Consider the following 13,489-nt stretch of genomic DNA (forward strand, 5'->3'; position numbering starts at 1 on the left):
TTGGGGTATTCCAATTCCAAGGTTCAAGCTGGGCTGACTGACTGCCTAGAGAATAGAGACTCAGCAATCACTCCAACCCATTTTGACACAGAATATACTATACTTGATACTTCAAGTAGCACGAAATTTGTATTCGCAAATATGACTTCTCATATTCCAAATTCCTGAGTACAATCCTCTTACTTGGAAAAACTCTCGGAACTCGCGAAAGAAGACCTAATCATGGCATAATGGTCGCGGATCTTTGGAAAGTTTTGAGAAAATCACTTCAAGAATCGAGCATTACCAGGACCAAATGATAGCTCAAGGTGTGATTGAGTATAGTCATAATGACAATGAAAAAAATCAAGAATATGTTAGGGCAATATAGAAAGTCATTACCGGAGGCTTATCGATTAGAACAACATGTCCGCGACACTTTACAAATGAACGTTGGAAATCTTTCTCTGAAGGAATTCAAGAAGTCGCTAGAGAAAGCAAATTCGCTTGGGAGGCTATCAATACTTGCCTTTGTATTTCTCCCTCTCTCTTTGGTAACATCATCTTTCGGTATGAACATCAGTGAGATGACTGGCAATGGCGCTCCGTGGAAAATCTTTCTCATAGTTGCTGCTATTTTATGTAGTCTGGGAGTTGTTCTCTTCCTTTGGATATTCAGGAAATCCCCAAGGGTCCTGAGTTTTCATTTTGCCTGCTCTTATCCACCCGTTTGGATTCTCAACTGGGTTAATGAGCAAACGTTCAGTCATACTGGTTTGTGGCTTTGGTGTGGTAAATATCTTGGTAGATTCTAGTCAATGGGGCAGGTCTCTATTTGGCAAGGATTCGACGAACGATGGGTGACAATTTGTGTATTCCTTTCCTCACTTCAACAACTGAGAAATATTGCACTGCACAGCTATCAGCACAATCTCAAAGAACATCGAGAATCTCCAGTGGCCACAGGATCAAGAGGTGGTACCGCGACTACGTGGGAATTTCTCAGATATATGAAGAGATCTTCCATGTAATTCTCGCTTTCAACCCAAGACATCGACACGGATACCGAAACAACTTATTCAAACTGTATTCGAATCTGATACGACCTCCAAGCTTCTTGGAATAGGGGAACAATTTTTCGCACGATGAACTGGACAACACTTATTCGTTTGTGAAGAACCTCATTTTCGTACGTCTTTGACCTGATCATGATTTAATTGTCTCTCAACAACTGCCAATTCTTCTCGACTTGGAGTAACTCAAATACTCTGCAGTAATGATACATCTTTAATATATGGTCATGAGCCATCGAGTTCATCGAATAATCATCGCAACGCCCAATATAATCTACATACACTTGTGCGTAGCGAGAGAAAGTTACCTAAATCCCAACCTCCCAAACAGTCCCGGTTTACTTTTGTATATACGCAACGACAATTCTGAAGCCATTCTCGCATCTCCATTCCATCGGCTCAAGACTCCCACGATACGTACAAGAAACTTCTTCCCTCGAACTACTAACGTATTCTCCCCTTATCACCCTTCTAACTTTTGCATTCGCATCCACATTTTCCCGCCCATCATCTTCTCGGCGAGGATACAAAAAAGATCTCACATCTTCACCCCACCAAGTATTACACCATTCCCATACATCCCCATCATATCGAAACGTTCAAATGCAGAAACATTCTCAGGAAATAAACCGACGGTACATCGGTCGTCTAATAGTAAGTCTTTACAATTAACATAACTTGCATTCAATTCTGCGCCTCATGGATACATTGATTCTTTTTCCTTGTCAGAACTCTGAGACCCATGAGCAGCAATCTCCCATTCAGGCTCAGTGGGTAATCGCACTTCCTCATCGAGATTAATCTTCCCAGATGCTCGCCAGCGTATTGTCAACCAGGTACAATACGCACGCGCATCTTATCAGGTAAGATCTGTAGCTGGGAAGGTTTCTGTAGAAGGGGATACACCATCTGGACTATTCCATTTCCGTCCTGTTTCATGGATAAACATCGCATAGTCTCGAACCAGAACTGGGAAAACATCGATACGGTACGAGGAAATGGTGATAGAATGGGCAGGTGATGAATTCGGATGGGTGGAAGAACCGAATGTGAATATGTTGGAAGGAGTGGTAGTGAAGGACATAAGTCTCGAGGATCTCCAAGTTGGGAAAGTGTAAGGCCGACTTTTAATCTTTGAGTAATGGGTAATGTGCCTTCTTTGAAAATCGCTAGTATGTGATTGGAAACTTGCCTCTGCAGTGGACTAGACGAAGAGATGAAATCTGAAGCTAATAGCGCGCCTAGTTGTGTATTTACTCCAGACCCTGCAACCAGCCCTTCAAGTAGCTCCGGACATCTCATATCTCTAAGACGAACTAACCAACTCCGAATAATTGGTTCTGCCAAAGAGGGATTTTGATTAAAAAGATCAATAGCTAATTGTGTATCATCTTCAACAAGTTGTCGCGCAGCTAGTAAGTGTTGTATTGCCTTCGAGAACACCGCTGGAATTCTAATCTTCAACCTACACGAAAATGGGGTTCGAACCCCCTGCTCCGCTTCCTGAATTGAATGCTCCAATGCCTCTCGTGTGATTCTTCTATCATCATAATTCTCAGAAAGAACTACGTGGAGCCACTCATCCACTATCTCCTCTGCTTTTCCTCCATGACGAGCAATGTCTAACGCGAGTGCAACATAAGCAGGAAGATTTGCAGCGTCACCGATTCCAATCTCGATATCTTTGTATTTGATATTGAGGCCTGTAATATTATCAAACACATTATAACAATTACTAGATCCTATCGCAAGTTATATCTGTATTCGAAGTCGGACGATGTGATTTACGTATCGTGACAACGGCGCGTGACTAGTTGGAAGGACTCATAACCTATCGACTGAATAAGGCGAAGAACAATCTTACTATATCTCTAGGCTATGAAGACGGCCTAAAGCTCTATATAGCGGGGATATTTGGCTCTGGGATTGTCATTGTAAGCAACGGTGGAAGAGTGGGATTCAGCCTCACATAAGCCGAACTGGCTTGTGAGGCCACCAGTCGCTGTGATTGCGACATGAATGTTTGCAATATTCGGAGAAAAACATGTCGAAGCTAGTAATTTATAGTTTCAATGCACCAGATTTATATTTTTAAGTATAGAACAAAATAACCCTTCCTCCCATCATCTCATTTATATCACCGTAACCAAAATGCCGGTCACGCCAGACTTTAGCCCTTCAACTTCCCCCATCCATACTAATAGTATACTTAACGAGCTGGACAAGAAGCTGTATATCGTACTAATATCTACCGACCCCGCGAAAAATTAATAGCTGCATTACCTATCGTCGAATCCCGATGATCGGAGAGAGGATTTCGGGGGCTGATCAACTAGTGGAACTGCCGGAGCAATCTTACAAGCGTGGACTGCCCCTTGTTGGTGTGCATGATGACCATTCGAGTCGTATCATATTCAGACATATTCAGAAGATGCTAAAATCAATGGAGATCTCAGACCAATGGTAGCACGCTAACCAATGGCATCAAACAAAACAATTCTGACTTCAGAAGTCATCTCATCGCGAAGCATCAAACGAATATTTCATCAATCACTTTAGTCTTCACGTGGAAGTGGGAATATTGTTGTGATAACAATTCATTAATGTCGTGATGAGCTATAACCCAGCCCATTCCATATCATTCCTTCCCAAATCCCATCCAATAATAACCATGGTATAATATCAATCAGCCCTAGCCTCCCATCATGCATCATGAACATCGTAATCTAGTTGGAGAACTTGGGGTTGACTTGGGATCTGCATTCGGGGTAGTGTTAGTAAGATCCCTAGCATATGGAAGGGGGTGCAATAATAGGGGAGATAAAAAAACGTACCCAGTCTGCTTCTCATACAATCCTCTGGCACCGTCGGTGATCTTCTCATTCTGATCGCGGGTCATAGTGTGGCCGGTCTTCTTCTCGATGAAGTCGAGAGCTGAGTATGTTGTTAGCACAACATTGCCAGATTATCGATTGTACACTGCAAACTGCCAAGGACGTCGAAAGTATGAAGAAAGATGGGGGGAAAGAGGAGTAGACAAACCCTTATCACCAAAATCCTCCTTTCCGGCACCACCGGCAGCTTGGTTAGTGTTACCGGTGCTTCCTGATCCACTCTTGAGGGCACCTTTGACGAAATCCATTGTGATGAAGTTGATTTGAGTGTTTGGTTGTTTGGTTGTTTGAAAAGCTGTGTAGTTGCTTGAGTATTGGTCGAGTATGAAATTGTGGTTAGTGTTGAGGAAGAGCAGTTGATCCAAGTTGTAAATGAGGGGAGTTATATACCCTTCCGTATACAAGTACCAAAAACGCCATCGTTTACTAATCCATTAACGGCTTATGTGCCTTGATTCTTTCCGTTCTTTGAACTGAAGCTTGGTTTCGCCGGGTTGTCGTCGCTGAGCATATTCACGAATCCGGTTTAGAGGGGTAACTTGGGGCTGGAGGAACGTTCTGGTTGGGTCATTTTCATAATTAAGGGATAATTAACCTTATGCTTGTGGGGTGAAAAGTAATGACGTACACCAAGACATTACCCCCATCCAGGGGACAAGACTTCGGCACGTTCCTGATTAATAAGCCATGTTCTTTACGAGGTCGAGAGTTCAAGCATGAATTATGACTTGTAGAAATCGGAACTTCATCTCAAATTAATCGTACTTTCAATAAAACGTTTAGAATATATATATATATTTCTGGTCGAAGTGATGACTTGAGTGCTTCTTTCTTCTCCGGCTGGATCACCACTCCCTTGTAAAAAGAGATCGTCTATAATATTTGTCACTCAAAGAGAGAGTTGGCGAAATTATACTTGGAATTATTGCAACGGTGGATTCCGGACTAAATCTTAGAGCAAATGTCAGATCTGCTGTCTCTAGCTACATCAACACCTGAGGGTTGATGGCAGAATCATGAGAAGCAGCCCTTTTGACTTATCTGATGTTCAGCCGCCTTCCTAGCTGACGAATTTTCTGCTTCAAAGACCTCGAATTTGCTACTTTAGGCACTGTAGACTCAACCCGAGCTACATTTGACGCAGTAGACACATATTGCAACACTTGAAGCCGATCTTCAATTTGTCTACATCGTTTCGAGGAAGACCCTTGGATAGCTGTGTATCTAGACATCGCTCGCTTATACATCGCCCTTACTGTGTCTGTCCGGTCAGTTTTTGAGAAGCGGTCTCCTAATTCGAGCATAGTATTCAACGCTGGTAGATAAGACGAGGCAAGTTCAAGGCTAAGAGCGTCTTCGTAGTCTTCTAGTGCTCGACGATATATTATCTCTGTCTTTTCTAGCTTACCTTAATTGAAGTAAAGCTTGCCTAAATTGTTGATTATATTAAGTGTTGATACATAATTTGGTCCAAGTGCTTTCTCCTTGCCTTCCCATGCTTGAAGATATATCATCTCATCCTCTAGCCGTCTGGATGCCTTGCCCCTTGTCTCGCCGTAATTTGGTACCATAGACACATCGAAGATCCCTATTAAGCAATAGGCTTGATCTTCTTCCAAAATGGTATTACAATGCTCTGCCTAGTATCTCCACTCTTCGATGCTAAAATTTGATGATATATGACCTTGGAGAGCTCTCTTTGCGATACCGGTTATTTTGTGTATCTCAGACTCAAGCGAAAACTTGCTCCCTATTCGTTTATCCTCTGAGCTGAAGAATTCTACTAGTCTTGGTGTAATAAGCTTCTGAAGCATTTATCCTCGAGTAAACCAACGACTCTTCTTCAAAGCTCCTCTTCATACTATCTAATCATCTACTCTAGTATCAAGCTTAGAGATATTGGAAAGGTAGATATAACAGCATGTCGCGTTCTGGTATTATCGAAATATAGAGTTTATCACCACACTAAGCTCGACCATATTCTTTTTATCAATGCAGCAGGTGTCGATCCAGAAGTATTTCAGCCCGTCTACTGCGGCTTGCTTCGCACAGAACTGTAACTTCTTCCATCCAGCTTTACCCACAGCCTTGCTCTTGTTTTTGCTTTTCTTCAAGTCTTGATAGAAAACCTCCTCTTCTTCCCAGGTATGAGAGAGTATTGCGTAGGCAGGTACATTGCCGCTGGTGGGTTCGTAAAAGACTATCTCGTCATTAGGTTTATGTTACAAGAGGTATAAGAGACATGCTGAAGGTTCGCAAACGATGCATAGAAAGAAAACTTGTATCACTGATTCGGCAAATTGACGCCAGCACTGCAATTTGAGAATCGGGACTTTGAATGTCGGAACTTCGAAGGACTGAGCATAAGAAGGAAATGCAGTCGCAGTCCCAAGCGCTGCTGACGAGGCTATATCGTGGCGCGACCTCCTGGTCAGCCACTCATATTGCGAAGGCAGACAGAACGCAAATGACACTTCATTTTATGGAAATCTTATTTGTTACAGACTGGACTCTGATTGAAATTGTCCTTTGTTGTTGACAAACCGGCTTCTATAGTGTCAAAAAGCAATAAGCTGCCATAGGTAGGGCTGAAGGGGACGAGTCAGTTATGAATTTAGTTATGAATTTAGTTATGAAGTTAGTTATGAAGTTAGTTATTAGTAAGAGGTATTGCTTTCAACCGGGCCTCTCTTGTTCCAGATGATTTCGGAAAGCGGGACTTCCCGGCAACTTCACATCCAGCCACAAACGTCGACTCGCAGACTTAGAATAGGGTCATGAGAATACGAAGTCTCTTATTAGCGATTATCAACTCAGCTATGCTTTTAGTATATCCTGAATACACTTCCTCAATGCAATACCTGTACCCCTCAAAAGCCAATGAATCTGTTATCACTACAATTGGCCAATCTACATGCCATTGATATTCCACTATAGAACTACCGCAATTGATTTTCAACCCATCCATTGATTGCTATCTATCATCATCGACCTGCCTGCTATCAATTCAACATTGCCCTTTATACCCAGTGATGGGCACAAGTTTGTCAGTCAATTTACGTCTCAGATTACATCCTCACAATGCATCATCTCCATCTTGCCTTATTAGCCGCATCATACGCGCGCTCATTGTGATTCGTCCACTCCTGTAAAACCCCTCTCCCAGAAAACATGTCTTCCTTCGAGACCTTTCGACCAGTAAATTCCACTGTTCCTGGATCTCCATCGTGTGTGCCCCAGACGCCGTTGACTATTTTACCGCTACGCGAGAATGTCATTGTGTGAGAACGTGAATCAGAGCCGAGTTGAATGATGTTCTGACAATCTTTGCCTCTCCATCGATAGAGTCTTGTATTATCCGCAGTCGATGGATCGAATTGCTGATTAAGAAGATATTCATTTCGATCGGCAGAGTTGCGTCCACGAGAAAATCTAATTATGCCCTTGAATTCCCCGAGGTTAAATCGGCCGAAGACTTGCTGACCCTGTGCGCGTGGTGCAGAGAAGATGTCAAGTGTGTATGGTTCTGATTGACCGTAGTTTGAAGACATAGTTTTGCATTCCAATTTCCAATGTCCGGTGATATCCCAGGGTCCATCGTCGAGTTCCTCATCGGAATCATCGGCATCGTCGTCGGACTCTTCAGGATTTTTATCTCTCTCGGCACCATCTCCCTCGGAGTCATCTTCTCCATCGTCATCTTCTCCATCGTCATCTTCTCCATCGTCATCTTCTCCATCGTCATCTTCTCCATCGTCATCTTCTCCATCGTCATCTTCCCCCTCGTCATTGTCTTCCACAGAGTCTTCATCACATTCTTCATCTTCTGCCTGATCACCCTCTTTCAGGTGTCGAGCCTGCTGAGCTTGATGCACTGGCTTCTCATTTTCACGATCCTTCTTGTGATAGGCGCTCATCATTTTGTGAATACCTAGTTTGACTATGGTATCCGGTTGAATGGCATTAGAATTAACCAGACGTTGCTTGAGAGCCTTGATATCGTTTCCTCTTGGTGAAAAGCCTCGAAATGCGAGTTGAGCCTTCCAGAACTCAACAGGTCTGTTACGATTGTCATCGCCAAGATATAGCTCCATGAACTGGTGTCCAAAACACGTAACGTCTTCGCCATCGTAGAGGTATTCGATGTTATTTATGGTTGTTCTAAGGACTTTCCGACCCTCTGGATCATGACTTGCCTCCATGTTGATTTGGGAGTGAGTGTCAAAATGCACACTGATGGTGCTCGAATTAATGTTTCCCGAGATTCTTAAAGAGTACAAGAGCGCGGGCGTCCTCAGATTCTCAGAGATTTTATGTGTTTAGCTACTATGCTGGTTCGATAGATTTTGTGAATACCCTTATTCACCGTTAACGAAGTGAACTACCTAGTAAAGTATAATGGTTCATGTTTTATCAGGGCGATGTAGTGCTTTCCACCACGAGATCAGACAAGGAATTGAGGTCGAAAGCCCTTCTAAAGAGAGTGAATTACTTGATTTGAGAATATCTTCAAGGTTCCCCTCCGAGTTTGGAGATTCTTCTGGTCCTCGTGCCAGCACCAGTGCTTCCATTTCCTTGAATGGGTGGCTTTAAGGTAGAAAGCTCGACATCCATGTCCGTTATATGCTTTGAACGATGAAATAATTCTCGCGCTCCTTTAATCCTTTCTCGCAATCCTTTAAGTATAAAGGAAAGACATAGTAGTCAGAATAAAGCATCTTCAATTATTCTTTGGATGGGAATATTCGATGTGCTTTTTGCTTTGGATTGATATCTTGTAGCCGAAAAGAATAGTACAGTAGCCAACACATGATCTTGGCGCTAAACCTCAATGGACCCCTCATTGATGTGAAAAGCATAAACAGAATACCATAACCACCTTGAAACCTTCTCGCCATGTTGAGTGAGGAATGCTATATATGAGGAGAGTTTAGGACTCTCGTTTCTCATCGTGAATGACAATCAATCATCTGAATCATGATCCTCTTGGAACTCTCGGACCCCATTTTTGAGTCAAACCAAGTCATCGCTATGGAATCCATCTTATAGCCAAATTCAATCACAATCAAATGCGTACCGATCAACATCACCACAATGTCAATGTCACCATGCCATGACATCCGAATCATCGAAAGCGTCAGACTTATTACTCGTTTCCGTGTTACTCCGAACGTTTCTTTACACCTTTACAAATATTTTCCTCATTGGTGCCCCTAATCTTTTCGATTTATCATGGGATCTGTCTCATCTCGTGTATATTATCACTTAGGGGAAACTGTGGACAGGAACTTCCTCTAAGTGTTAGACGCGATTGTGAGCTCGCGAATACCTGCGCTTAGGGGTCAAATTGGGAAAATTTAGGTGAGAGAAGTGTTAGAGAGTCCTGTAAGCTAATCTTGGAGGAGCCACCAATTACTTTATGAAAAAAGGTAGAAGCGGTTGGAGAGAAATTCCTTTTTCTACAAATACCTCAACATTTCCTTTTCTCTTTCCGTTCTCTTTCTCCTTCATTTTAAATTCCATCTCTCAATTCACTCCCAAAAAGTGGTTAATACACATCTACCCCAAAAAGGCCCTATCACTACCTCCTCCACCACTAACACACCCTGCTATCGATAACTATCAAGCAATTAAAACGACTAATACGTACAAAACTAAACCAACAATAACCTCATCTTATTACACATTACAACAAATTCTGTCAAAATGACTACCACATCAATGGTTCAACCAAAGTTCTTATCAAAGGCTGATCAACTTGGTGTCGTTGCTGTTGGATTCTCAGGTGGACAAGTAAGTTGCCCTTCCCTCTCTATTCAACACCCTCTCAGAGTGCCCAACTAATCCAATCAACACAGTGTAAACCAGGAGTTGATGCCGCACCTTCAGCACTCATCAAAAGTGGTCTTCTGGATCAACTCGAAGAGGAATTAGGATACAAACTTCACCATGATAACACGGTCCATTCTTACAAGGAATTAATCCCTTCTGAGGATCCAGATCACCGAAACATGAAGAACCCTCGCGGAGTCTCTGCAGTCACACAAAAGCTTTCGGAACAAGTTTACGAACATGCCAAGGAGGGTCGTTGTGTCTTGACTCTCGGTGGTGATCATTCTATTGCCATTGGTTCAGTATCAGGAACTGCAAAAGCAATCCGTGAACGTTTAGGAAGAGAAATGGCATTGATCTGGGTTGATGCACATGCCGATATCAATACCCCAGAAACTTCGGGGTCTGGAAATGTTCACGGTATGCCCGTTGCATTCTTAACACGTCTCGCACAAGAAGAGAAGCCAGAGATCTTTGGATGGTTAAAGGATGAACATATGGTCAGCGTAAAGAAGATTGTTTACATCGGTTTGAGAGATGTTGATAGAGGAGAGAAGAAGATCCTCCGTGATAATGGAATCAAGGCATTCAGTATGCATGACATCGATAGGTTTGTGTTCCCGTCGCACTGATTTACTCTGTACGCGTTCACTAACATTCTATCGCAGACATGGTATTGGCAGAGTTATGGAAATGGCACTTGGCCATATCGGTAACGATACCCCAATCCATCTTTCCTTCGATGTCGACGCTCTTGATCCTACATACGCTCCTTCAACTGGTACACCTGTTCGTGGAGGTTTGACCTTGCGAGAAGGTGATTACATTGCCGAGTGCGTTCACGAGACTGGTTCTTTGATCGCTATGGATTTGGTAGAAGTCAACCCTACACTTGAACCTGGTGTCAATGATATTGGAGCACACGAAACTGTTAGAGCTGGATGCTCTTTGGTTAGATGTGCTTTGGGTGAGAGCTTGCTATAAGTTGGTGTTTCGGATACTGGGAATAGATACCTGAAGAGACATTTGAAAGAATATACCCTTAGATCGAGATCGGCTATTTATACATTTGGCATTAGATTCCTTGGGTGGCCCTGAGATAATGGGACTTGATCTTTCATTTACGGTTATACTTCGCAACTCAGAAGGATAGAGGGGCAGGTGGATCACTTTTCTTTCACATGCTTCTGAAGTCAAGATAGATGTATAAATCATTGACGAAATCAATACAAAAACATTTCAAAATCTCCCCGCTCTCCAGAAGTCCACCGCCGATGATACAAGTCATTGTCGTCACCGATACAACCGTTTCTAAAAATATAATCAGTTCTCCGATGTTCAAGTCCCGAATCTCCAATATTTTCCATACCGAGTACCCAAGTATTACCAGCCTCATAATTATTTTTTATAGGCTTTAGTGATGCGCTGTGCCTTGCACTCCATCCCAGCTCCCCAACCCCCCGCCAACACTGAGCGCCCAATTATATTGTTCACACTGTGAAAATGGGTGGGTGATGTATTAATGCGCGTCGGTACTCTAGTCTTTTCTTCTTTTTCTGAGCTTGTTCCTTCCTACATTTCTCTATCATACACACTTCGAACGTTATCGTCTAAAGTTTCGCGACGATATCATATTGTTCCCCGCGATCAATCAATCAATCAATCAATCACACTATCTCGGTACCAGCAAATAAAGTAAGACAGGCTCGACAGGTACCAACGGAAGATTTCTGAGCTGCACGTCCCCTTGGTTCGTGTACCTTGTGATAAGTTGCACGGATTTTCGAGTCTGAGTGGAACATAAACCGAATAAGGTGAACGACAACACAACATTTATTCACCGGTATTATAACATACGAGGAAGATTGACGTGGACGAGCTTGGACGAGTTATCGTACGAGATTTGTTCTCGAGACTGAGATTGGGTGCAGATATTTCTTTCGTAAAAGGGAAAGGAAGGGATATAAATAGGAAAGAGTTTTGGAATCGCAAGTTTTGGATAGCAGTCGAGAACGAAAACAAGGAAGTTTTTGGAGAAGATACAATTGCGACTTCAAACTTGTGGAATTGGGTTCGCATAACTTTTGGAAATCAACTAGACGATAATCGAAGTACGAATAGAAGATTACACAAAAGAGCTAGGAAGTAGAAGAACTCGATTCAGCATAACTATCTTCAATACCACCAATACTACCACATAAACACCGCCAAAATGGTCTCAACACTCTCCTCCTCTTCAGGCGGCATCCGCGAACGCTCCACTGTCCTCCTCACCCGCACTCGCACGAAATACCGCTGGCCCCCTCTCCAGTTGAACTTCTGGATCCTCATGATGTTAATCGCTTCCTCCACCATCCTCGGTATCTCGGCCTACTTTCTCTCTGTCCAAAATCAGCTCCATCTCCGCGTACCCTGGTATTTTCCCTACTGGATCGTCTCTGCTTCTCTCGGCGTCGTCTTCCTGCTTATCATGCTCTGGCTCATCTCGCAGCGTCAATTGCTTCCTGGTATTGTTATTTTGGGCACTTTTATACTCTTCGTATTGTGGCTAGTAGGATTGATTGTGTGGAGTATCGAACTCTGGGGTCCCACGGGAAGCGTCAATGGAAACTGCAATTTGTACGTTACGGCGAATCCACAGAGTGGCCCGTACTCGTCGACACTGGCGTGGTTGATGCAGCATTCGATTTGTCAGAGCTGGGTTGCGGCGTGGGCGTTCATGTTGATTGGCGTGGTCTTTTTGTTCTGGATGATGATTATGAGTTATCAGGTTTATAGGATGGATGATTAGGGGAAGCTGGGAAAGAGTGCGGAATGAGAAGATTGGTTTGTGATGATATTATGAGGTGGGATTAGGATGGGGAATTGGTTGGGGAAAATCGGGTATTGGGAACACATTTGTAGAACGGATCTACGAATGAGGGTTATTATACGACAAAAGGTACTAGTAGGTACATGCTAGATGGATGAGTTACGAGTGATGCAAGGATAAGGCGTTTCGGGAAAATGGGAGGAAGGTATCCTATTATTATCAAATCCCACATTTTTCATTTTTATATGTAATGTACAAGTTGTGCATATGAGCTCAATAGGTGAAGCGAAATCATCTCAATAGGAGAAGTGGCAGCTTTGTTGTAGATCTCCTCGGCTAATTATGGTTTACATTGAAATTCTTGTTCCATGTATTGAATAATGGTTGTGTTATTCTATAAAGAAGGTGTTTGTCATTCTCTAGAGAACCAAAATCTCATGTCGTTTTGGGGCAAGTTAATGAATGCTAGTTTATGTTTACATACGAGACTACTGAAACACTATTGCATGCACGCTTTTTATCTACTCTACGCCGAGTCTAATTCATACCTATGACCATCGATCAAGATATAATATTCCAATCTTTCGATATGCTGGTCTTGGGGTTGTTTGACCATGAGGTGGTCCTGAGGTTGGTGGGGAGGTAAAGTCATGAATTAGACGGAGTGCTTCTAGAAGTGGTATGCGATACACGAGCAAGAAGATACGCAAAATCATCATCGGAGAATTTTGCCATGATGATAATTAAGCTTACTGCACTTTCGGATGAGTACCCCCGATTGAAAGCAGTTTCTCGAAAAGTTAAGCAGTAGGTGAGCGGAACAAGAGAGAGATAATTCTGTGTCTATCTTGCAAAAATGTGCAGAGATTTGAGGAAGGAGAGAGTAGTATCATGATGTT

At 42.9% G+C, this 13,489-nt stretch overlaps 6 protein-coding genes across 6 annotated transcripts; 3 read left to right on the plus strand and 3 right to left on the minus strand.

Moving 5' to 3' along the window:
* Positions 1–329: 329 nt before the first annotated feature.
* EAF01_011734 (uncharacterized protein) lies at positions 330–794 on the plus strand (the record flags this gene model as incomplete). The annotated part of the gene is made up of 1 exon (XM_038919992.1): positions 330–794. One exon carries the CDS (start codon positions 330–332, stop codon positions 792–794), a length of 465 nt encoding a protein of 154 aa, XP_038764522.1.
* Positions 795–1,880: 1,086 nt separating this feature from the next.
* EAF01_011735 (uncharacterized protein) lies at positions 1,881–3,069 on the minus strand (the record flags this gene model as incomplete). Its single annotated transcript, XM_038919993.1, has 3 exons — positions 1,881–2,755; positions 2,841–2,862; positions 3,022–3,069. 3 exons carry the CDS (start codon positions 3,067–3,069, stop codon positions 1,881–1,883), a joined length of 945 nt encoding a protein of 314 aa, XP_038764523.1.
* Positions 3,070–3,778: 709 nt separating this feature from the next.
* Positions 3,779–4,194, minus strand: EAF01_011736 (uncharacterized protein; the record flags this gene model as incomplete). The annotated part of the gene is made up of 3 exons (XM_038919994.1): positions 3,779–3,809; positions 3,887–3,986; positions 4,095–4,194. 3 exons carry the CDS (start codon positions 4,192–4,194, stop codon positions 3,779–3,781), a joined length of 231 nt encoding a protein of 76 aa, XP_038764524.1.
* A 2,838-nt stretch (positions 4,195–7,032) lies between these two features.
* On the minus strand, positions 7,033–8,148 carry EAF01_011737 (uncharacterized protein; the record flags this gene model as incomplete). The annotated part of the gene is made up of 1 exon (XM_038919995.1): positions 7,033–8,148. The coding sequence occupies one exon, from the start codon at positions 8,146–8,148 to the stop codon at positions 7,033–7,035; it is 1,116 nt and encodes a 371-aa protein (XP_038764525.1).
* Positions 8,149–8,734: 586 nt separating this feature from the next.
* EAF01_011738 (uncharacterized protein) lies at positions 8,735–11,060 on the plus strand. Its single transcript, XM_038919996.1, has 3 exons — positions 8,735–9,739; positions 9,805–10,388; positions 10,447–11,060. The coding sequence occupies exons 1-3, from the start codon at positions 9,653–9,655 to the stop codon at positions 10,760–10,762; spliced, it is 987 nt and encodes a 328-aa protein (XP_038764526.1). The 5' UTR covers positions 8,735–9,652; the 3' UTR covers positions 10,763–11,060.
* Positions 11,061–11,990: 930 nt separating this feature from the next.
* EAF01_011739 (uncharacterized protein) lies at positions 11,991–12,569 on the plus strand (the record flags this gene model as incomplete). The annotated part of the gene is made up of 1 exon (XM_038919997.1): positions 11,991–12,569. The coding sequence occupies one exon, from the start codon at positions 11,991–11,993 to the stop codon at positions 12,567–12,569; it is 579 nt and encodes a 192-aa protein (XP_038764527.1).
* Positions 12,570–13,489: the final 920 nt, after the last annotated feature.

Source organism: Botrytis porri (genome assembly GCF_014898465.1).
Source record: "Botrytis porri strain MUCL 3234 chromosome Unknown BPOR_024, whole genome shotgun sequence".
NCBI lineage: Eukaryota > Fungi > Ascomycota > Leotiomycetes > Helotiales > Sclerotiniaceae > Botrytis > Botrytis porri.